This window comes from Gadus morhua, chromosome 23 (genome assembly GCF_902167405.1).
Source record: "Gadus morhua chromosome 23, gadMor3.0, whole genome shotgun sequence".
Classification (NCBI taxonomy): domain Eukaryota; kingdom Metazoa; phylum Chordata; class Actinopteri; order Gadiformes; family Gadidae; genus Gadus; species Gadus morhua.
In genome coordinates, this window is record NC_044070.1 from 9137662 (window position 1) to 9147472 (window position 9811).

General features: G+C 43.7%; 1 protein-coding gene across 1 annotated transcript; it reads left to right on the plus strand.

The window, feature by feature from the left end:
* The first annotated feature begins 3508 nt into the window (after positions 1 to 3508).
* LOC115537452 (inositol monophosphatase 1) lies at positions 3509 to 9154 on the plus strand. The gene is made up of 9 exons (XM_030349395.1): positions 3509 to 3792; positions 5051 to 5139; positions 5564 to 5697; positions 5980 to 6084; positions 6410 to 6455; positions 6864 to 6972; positions 7465 to 7573; positions 7907 to 8058; positions 8741 to 9154. Exons 1-9 carry the CDS (start codon positions 3660 to 3662, stop codon positions 8866 to 8868), a joined length of 1005 nt encoding a protein of 334 aa, XP_030205255.1. The 5' UTR covers positions 3509 to 3659; the 3' UTR covers positions 8869 to 9154.
* The last annotated feature ends 657 nt before the right edge of the window (positions 9155 to 9811 follow it).

Consider the following 9811-nt stretch of genomic DNA (forward strand, 5'->3'; position numbering starts at 1 on the left):
ACTTCTATTTTTAAGCACAGTAACACAGATTATGTCACACAAACATTTTACTTCACATCCTGTATGAGTATGGGACAAATAAAAACCTTTGAATCTTGAAACTTTGAATATTGAATGAGCCTGTGGCCACAGAGGGCCAAAGAACTTCACTATGTTGCAGACACTATGTCCAAAGCGTCTCACAGGGAATTTTCCGATTGCATATGAAGGAGCTCTCCTGGCCCCACCTCACATACGGAGCCTTTCTCAAGTGGCCTTGGATGAACGTCTGCTGAAAAACACCTCCAGCTCTGTTGGCTGAAGAAGTTGAAAAAAAGTTTTTTTTCATGACTTGATAAGACAGAACAAGCCAGCAACACAGCAGAGTGTTCCCATAGAAATGTATGTGTGTGTGTGTGTGTGTGTGTGTGTGTGTGTGTGTGTGTGTGTGTGTGTGTGTGTGTGTGTGTGTGTGTGTGTGTGTGTGTGTGTGTGTCAGGGTGCGGCAGGTCTAAGAGGCATGTCTGAACCAGTGAATTCAGCTTTTGCGCCATCTATCTATTTGTACTCATCTCTACATATACATTTATATTTTAGTTAATACATTATTTTGTAACTTGCATGTATTGTATAGATAGAACACATTCCGTACATATGTCTGAGTACTGTATTTAACCAGCATGTATTTCAACCTGTTTCAACCGGTTTAGGGTTTGGGTACTGGGGTACCCAAACCCATACAATACAAATACTGGGTTTGTATTGTATAGTTGACATTCAGACTGCAGCGATAATGCAGGCTTAATCTCTTGATTCCGCTCTTGCTCTGCAAAGCTTCTACTCCTCCAAAAACCTCCTTCTGGCTCATCAATTTATTGGTGTTGTTGTTTCATTAAGTCAGGCTTTGTTCCTCCAGGTTTGGGTCTTAGAAGTAAGAAAAGGCACCAGGATGAGGGATTCTGTCCATGGACATAAGCAGCTGTTTTTACAAACCCACCCATAGTTCATCGATCAATGGATGGGGAGAGGATTAGACTTAATCTATTATTCTGTCCTCATTCATGAATGGATTATTACTTTCTATTAGATTTGTGTTGGAATATATTGTTATTTCTCTGTTTTTACAATAAATGTTGAAGTGAAATGGTCACACGCCGAATTGTAATTGCCTGACGTAATTATCCGCCAAGCGTCCTATTTTTTGTACATTTGATATTTGATTTATGACTTTTATATTTTACTTTTGCTGGTGGTAATTTCCCATGATCCAACAGAATTGGTATGTGGTTTGAGTATTACAATAACTATGGTTTGTTTAGGTATAAAGTTAAAATGATCATATTGTACGTTTAGGAATTGACTTAAGTATTTGGCTTCATTTAAGTTTACGACATGATTATGTTTTGGTAGTAAGCGAAGGTAAGTTCAGCGTAAATTGAAAATAGACATTGTTAGGTTTAGGGTTCAGGGCATAGTGTTAGGGTAAGTGTTTTCTGTAGTTAAGTGTAGAAATGGTTTCGTTTTGGTTTAAGGTTCCGGCTAGCTGCAATCTTCAGATTTTTTTTGGTATTATTCAAAATGAGCTCACAAAGTCTCTTGGTTAAATTGTTCTCTATTTTGTAGATTAAAGGTGTACACTTTGACCTAAAGCCCAAGGGATACTTCAGTTCATGCAGTTTCCCCAAGGAGATACGGAGGACTACCTTGGTTCTCTAAGCACACCACCAATGAAGTGATAGAGATTAAGCTATTTGCAAAAGATAATGACGATGAATGGAGGTTATCAAGTAATCTTGGTTAACCTTTTATTGAAGGGGATATTCCAACAAAATCAACAGTGCAGGATCTTTTCTGTTATAATTTTTTATCTCATCTACATTTCTTAAGTATAAGTACATCTAAATAACATAATAAAAATTATTGTGTACTTTTTTTACGAATCAATTCCTCATTGAATCAATGTATGTTAACGGCATGTTCACTTGCAACACAAATTTTCAAAATGATTCTCTGCTTCACCACTGACAGACACTGCAGTATGCCTCTGTAGGGCAGAACGGTGTAACCAGCCCCCCCCCCCCCACCGAAACGGCAAGCAGGGCCCCTGGGTGTAACATCAAGGCTTTGGTGTTATTCAGTTCGGGTAAGGTTCTTAGTGGTATCATCCTCCGAAATGATCACCTCAAAAGTCTGTCTAGTTCCACAATAAGTCCCGAGACACTTCAGTCACAATTTGAACATCCAGAATAAGATCTGCATGACTCAACTCAGCTAGAGGTGTTCTCTCAGGTATGGAGGAATCCATGGAAGGGGAGGCTTCACGCGTCACCCTCATTGAACACAACCTTCTCTCTGTCAACTGCTTTAAGATTGCCCTCTCACTCCAACAGATAACCTTGAGGGACTTCACAAAGCATCACAAACAAACAGATGTGATGCTTTTGCTGTCCGTAACTAGAGATTACAGGGTATTAGTAGACCTGAAAGCATGAAACAAAAACACTTTAGTCACACATATGGGCCACTCCTAGAAGTTAGGGCTAAGAAAACCGACACAGACACGCACGCACGCACGCACGCACGCACGCACGCACGCACGCACGCACGCACGCACGCACACACACACACACACACACAGAGAAGGCTGGCATGCAGGCCCAATCCCCAGTGATACCCTGATGGAAAACTACAAAGTAAGAGCACGTTTTGAAGAATACAGAGGAAGTGAGGAAACAGGATGCACTAAATTATGTGCCAACCCATTCTCCTAGGAGCACAGCAATACAACACATGTTTGAACATTTCCTGTAATAGAAGCCAGTGTGGCTTTATGGAGGTTTTGTGTAATAGACTGCATTTACATGACACTTTTCTAACCTGCAGACATTTAAAGTGCTTTTCAATTAGTATTCCACGTTCACCCACACATGCAGTGACGGCAACGTAAACCCTCTAGGATACACCTGCTTGGGAGCAATTAATTTTGAGTGTTTTGCTTAGGGACACTTCAACTCTTAGCTATGAGGAGCCGGGGATCGAACCAGAAACCTTTGATTTTCGCAAGTTGACCTGCTCTAGCTCCTTTTATTTTTTTTGATCTTTCATAACAAATAACAATAGATATAAATCAAGACAACCCCATCCAAAACTCAAAACAACTGGTCTCCCTCTTAAGACACTGCACCCCGTGATAAAAATCCACTTTGAGAACAGGCCGACAAGTCAGGTCAAGTTTGTTTTATTCATGCAATCTTTGATCATAGTTACAATCTCAGAGGGTTTCCCAGGCACAGGCACACGTTAAACTACCCCCCCCATCACCCTGAGGGCTTCAGGAGAAGACCGAACGGCCTTGAAACAGTACCCAGAAGAGGGGTCCCCTCCACCCAGGGAAGCTTAGGGGTTGAACGGGGGTTGAACGGACGGATATGACACAAACAGTGTGTCCATGTCCTATCCATGTAGCCCTTAAGCATGTCATTCAGAGCACAATGGTTCCTGGACCCTGTGTGAATGTGGATCGAGTGATGCTATTTCTACGGGTTAGTCTCTCCTCACTCAGGACAATTGGTGTTGCTATGAAACAATGCAGTGGTTGGGGACGCCTGCATCGTGCTGCCGCATGTCTGTAGGGATCGCGTGTTTTATTGGGTTTCTTGGCTTCACCTCGCTGAGGAAATATGCAGGGCGTTGCTAGTACTTTTCCGTCAGTGTCTCGGTGTCAGATAGAGAGGCCGTCCTTTAAATGCAGCGCTCCCACACCAGATCAGGGCATTAACAGATTAAAGCTCCCTCCAACAAGTCTGCAGACAGGTGTGTTTTTACTTAGTCTTTTGTATTGATACTATATATGTTTCTGTGTGGTTGTGGTTGCATGCGCCTGTGTGTGTGCTATATTTATCATATACTATATTAATGTTACTTTACGCATAGTTTTGGCAATTTGTATTCTATATTTTATTATCATGCAACATCTTTTGTCCTCTCTAAATATATTGACATGGTCACTATTATAACTATTTTAACTGTGTTGCATCTGTGAGAAACACTATCAATTAAATTGGGTTGGATTAATTGAAAAAAGAAATGTAATGGTCGATTTTCAATGCATTTGAATGCATTGATAAACTATCAACAGAGGTGAGAGATCTGTGAGAGGTAACTGTTCCAGATCCAGTTAGATTACTTGAAGAGACAGAGCAGGAGGTAGACAGCAACAGAGCCATCCAAACAAAAGCTTTGAATGGATGACTGAAACAATGCCAGCTCGTACATGTTGTCCTAACACAGGAACGCAGGAAGAATGCACCTAGCAGGGGTTTGTGTGTGCGTGCGTGTGTGTGTGTGTGTGTGTGTGTGTGTGTGTGTGTGTGTGTGTGTGTGTGTGTGTGTGTGTGTGTGTGTGTGTGTGTGTGTGTGTGTGTGTGTGTGTGTGCGTGCTCAGCGTTGACAAGCAGCCCTTGCGGCGTTACATGATTTTCTTTCCTGCAATGTTCTCTCCGGGCCTCAGTTGGTCTGTTGCTATTGACAACCACTACCTACACCACAATCAGATTCATAAATTGATTGTGTTTTGTTTTGTTACATTGATTACTTTAGTTTTATATTAATTTTAATTGCATTTCTTAAGGCACTGCTAAGGTCTTCCCACGTCTAGATCCGACCTGTCGATATAAGTTTTAGAGCAGTGTTTCTCAAACAGCGGGTCGGGACCAGACTTTGGTTAGCTTGGTATGAAATTGGGTCCCAGGAAATAAGCAACTCATAGGCTCTTATTATTTGATGATACATTTTTCAGGTGTAAAAAAAAAAATCCTGCATGCATGCAAAGACAAAACTATAATTTGAGCATAGGTTTAGCGATGCGCATATGTCCCTGGGGGCGTGGATATGACGTAAATGGTTTTGTGGCCTTAGAATGTTGCGTGGGGAAGCTATTGTGCAAAGATGTTCCAACCTAGACACATGGAAACGTGGTTAGAGAACCACCGCTTTAGGTCCTTACTTTATTTAAGAATGAATTTTAAGTCACAAGTTCTAACATCCTAACTTGTCTACACCCTTTTTTCAGTAACTCAACACAACAAGACAAACAAGATGTCTGACCCATGGAAGGAATCGTTCGATCATGCCGTTGCTGTAGCTCGCAAGGCTGGAGTGGTAAGCTAGCATAAAGACTATGGGGTGTATTTCACTCATTCATTATTATTTTCCATTCAAACTGGTTTGTCTGTCAATTTGTTTTCAGTGTTTCCTCTTTTCATCCTAGGTTATAATAGCTGGGTGGAGTTAGAAGGGTTGTAATTCTTATAAAGAGCTCATCCTTGTGATTCAGAAAAGCATGTTATAATTAGCGGTGTTCGTGTGTGCGTGTGTGTATGCCTCGCCTGTGGGTTTGTGTTTCTAACCTGTGTGTTTGTGTGGTTGGGTGCGCCTCTGTGTGCATGTGTGTGTGTGTGTGTGTGTGTGTGTGTGTGTGTGTGTGTGTGTGTGTGTGTGTGTGTGTGTGTGTGTGTGTGTGTGTGTGTGTGTGTGTGTGCGCGCGTGTGTTTGTGTGTGTGTGTGTGTGTGTGTGTGTGAGCAGGTTATCCGAGACGCCCTTCAGAACGAAGTGAAGGTGATGACCAAGAGCTCCAGTGTGGACCTGGTCACCCAGACGGACCAGAGGGTGGAGAAGATCATCATCTCCTCCGTCAAGGAAAAGTTCCCCACACACAGGTAACACACACACACAAGCACTATACACACAAACACACACACAGGTTACACAAACACACAGGTTAGACATTCAGCCAGACACTTCATAATTTCAATCAGCCTTAGTCTCTCTGTTTACCTACCAAACCACCCACCTGATGCACACACTTATTTTTCAGTTTGATACTTTCACATCCTAGCTTATACCCTGGCTGGTTTCTCTAAATTACCAACCCTGGCTTTAACAGACTCACATGGCAATAGTCCGTTCCTTTATGAGTTTGTGTCTGATTCCGTCTCCAGTTTCATCGGGGAGGAGTCGGTGGCCGCCGGCCACCCGTGTATTCTGACAGACGACCCCACCTGGATCATCGACCCCGTGGACGGAACCACCAACTTTGTGCACGGGTGAGACCTCTTCACGTGCACATGCTCACGTGCACGCCTCAAGTGCTGCACGTCGAATCAAACCTATTGCCACGGATTGGTTAGCTGTTTGCTCTCTACGACCCTTAGAGAAAACCAAATTAATATTAAACTGCAGGGATAGCGCCCTCTATTGTACACACAGGTAATTGCAACCGTTATTTCTGATAGGCAACTGGTGTAAAATATTGCTGCAGTGCTAATGTGGAAATATGGAAACATGGAATGTGCAAATATTTAATTATTTTCAATAAGGCGTGTTTCTGCGGTTGATTTTTTTATTGGTAAAAACGTGTTTCCTCCCTAGGTTTCCGTTCGTGGCAGTGTCCATCGGCTTTGCGGTCAACAAAGAGGTAAGACACTTCAACCAACGATTTCCAACTCATGTTGAGCTTTAGGGACAGCCACAACAATCTGTTATTGTACTACATCTTTTCACTGTGATGTCACACACAAAATGTGTACCCAGTGACATCACTGTGCACCATTTCCGCCAATTAGAACCTGTGATTCTAGCAACTTTGTGTCGTTAGAATTTCCCAGGGGACTCACCTGAGCCAAATTTTACCAGAAACTGCAGTATAATAATAATAGTCCAGCCATGGTCTTTTCCGGGACCGTGGATGTTGGGTAACGGTTACCCTAACTCATCTATCTATGATAGCAAAAACTCCCAGACATGCGGGGCTGGCTGCCCAGGGGAGTGTGGAAGTGAGAGTGACGCTCGCAACGATTTGAGAACAAGCGTTTGTGTCTTCCAGCTGGAGTTCGGCGTGGTGTACAGCTGCATAGAGGACAAGATGTACACGGGCAGGAAAGGGAAGGGCGCCTTCTGTGACGGAGAGAAACTCGAGGTTTCTGATGTGAAAGGTACCTCCAGGGAGAATGTCTCTGTCTGTCCGTCCGTCTGGCTGTCTGTGAAGGAGACGGACGACAGGTTTCTGATGTGACTAGTTCCTCCAGAGACGCGTTATGAAGCATGTGTCGGCTGTCCATCTCTTTCTGTCTGTGTGTGAGTGAAGAGTGTGGGTTTTAACTGTGAGTGATTGAGAAATCATTCATAGTGGAGTCTGAGCTGTCATAATAGAGGCGTCTAACACGTGTAATGTTATATATTACACCTGTAAGATATATATTTTAGTTGTAGCCTATAGTGTGTTATGTTTTAGTGGTATGGTTAGTTATGTTATAGTGGTATGTTGTGGGATGTTACAGTGGTATGGTGTATTATGTTATAGTGTTATGTCATGTTAAATCATATCATGTTATGTTTTCTATGTAGTGGTATGGTAGGTTATACTATAATAATGATATATTTTATATTGGTATGGTATGTAATATTGCGGTCTCCCCTCTCTGCAGATATCAGGAAGTCAATGATCATCAGTGAGCTGGGCTCCAACAGGGACGAAGAGACCGTCAGTAAGATCTTCTCCACCATGAAGAAGATCCTCTGTATCCCTGTGCATGGGTGAGCAACACACCCACATCCACGTACACACACAAACACACACACCAACGCACCCACGCACACATGTGCAAACATGCACACACAAATGCACGTAAACACACATATGGGCAAACATACACACATCCAAGAACACACACACATGCACACACACACAGACACAGACACAGACACACACACACAGACACACACACACACACACACACACACACACACACACACACACACACACACACACACACACACACACAAACACACACGGACACACACAGACACACACACCCACAAGCTCCAGAGCGAGCAGGCCCTCATTGGTTTGTGTTACCCCCGGTCCAGGCTGCGCGGGTCGGGCACGGCGGCCACCAACATGTGCCTGGTGGCCTCGGGGGCGGTGGAGGCCTTCTTCGAGATCGGGATCCACTGCTGGGACGTGGCCGCCGGGGCCGTCATCGTCACCGAGGCTGGGGGGTTGCTGCTGGATGTGGACGGTGAGGACGGAGGGGGGCTACAGAGGGGGCAGTAGGGCAGAGCTCAGCGGTACTGCCTCCATGTGTTCAGCGGATCACTGAAGGAGAGGGCATGTTGCTGCTGAAATCTGTAACACTGAGATCAGCTCTTCACTGTTGAAATTCAAAACAGGAATCCTGGCTTTTCGTTACTTTGACTTTAACTTTGACCACTTCTACCTTTTACCTGAATAATAAGGTAATTATTTAGTTTTATAATTGCTCATTTAATTTCGATGAGACATACCCGAAAATAGAATGATTATCACTCAGTTTTTGTCAATACTCATTCCACATGAAATACTATTCACATGAGGTAGGCCTACTTAAAACAGGCAGGCTCTTGTGTGTGTCCCCAAGATCGAGCAAGCAGGCGTACCATTTCACCCATTCAAAACACAGTCCAAGTGGGTGGGAATAACAGTTCAAACAATATAATCACAGTAAGGGCCTTATGACAGATTTGACAAGTAAGCTGAAATCGTTCACCTTCATATCCCGTTTTACTTTTATTTGATCAAAATAGCCTATCACTGGATATTAGCCTAAAATATCTAGTTTTAATGTAATTATATCAAAATACCCTATCTTCTTCTCCATCTATATATTGCAATTCAACTTTTGAGTCTCTAATAAAGCGATGGTGTTTTCCCGTTGTCCGCAGGTGGGCCGTGGGACCTGATGTCCCGGCGGATGATGTCGGCCAACAACAAGACGATCGCGGATCGGCTAATCAAGGAGATCGACGTGTTCCCGGCAGAGCGCGACGACGTCGTGAAGTCCAAGAAGTGACGCGGCGCACACGTCGACGTTTCTCATGTTCACCTCCGATGAAACCCTTTAACCTGGGGCTTCCTGATTAATATGTTATGATTGTTTTATGTTGACAATACGCTAAATAAACGCCAGTTTGGAGAGGTCTCCTAAAGGTCGTGGCAGATGGGCTAATGACCTACCCCACCCGGTGGTGTGGTGGATCATTTGTAGCCCATCCATCCCACATACATAACGGTGAAGATAGTTTGATAGGAGATCGCAATAAGTTGCTTTTGACTCAATAAAAGTATTTTCTATTTTGCCAATGTGTCAAATCTGTGCTGATATCAGTCATATTATAACCGCGGGGAACTCTGAGCAAAGGCATGAACTTCAGTAGGTGCACTTCTACTGGTTGCCACAAGAGGTCAGAAAAACATCAAGAATAGAAGATCTAGAACTCGTCGTTTACTTTGGTCGGTGTATAAATGTTTGAATGAGGACGACCAGTGTATTCCGATCAAATGGAAGCCTATGCATCTCCTTTGAAGAGGTCGCATTCAATCATTTGACTTCCTGCGCCTTCGGTTGGAAAAAAAATTGGCCATTCCTTTTCTTCTTCTTGATTGCGCAAAAAACTGAAACTATAATCTTTTGTCCAATAGTGGGCTACTTCTCCCCGGTGGGCCAAGTGTTGTTCGCTGGTTCCCACCGCAGCACGTCAAGGTGCCGATGTAGGCTACACCAGTGAATGGAGCGAGGCAGGCAGGACGGCCCCGAGGACAGTAGCGGCGTCACTTTCACACCAAACAAAGAGGACGCCAACCCTGGAGCGCACGGAGGCAAACATAAGGGCCTGGTTCATAAAATAAACATGCACGCACACACACGAATGCACTCACATACATGCACGCACACGGTCGCCCCACGGAAAAACGCATGAGCGCAAAAATGTGCATGGTTTTATTTCTAAAACATC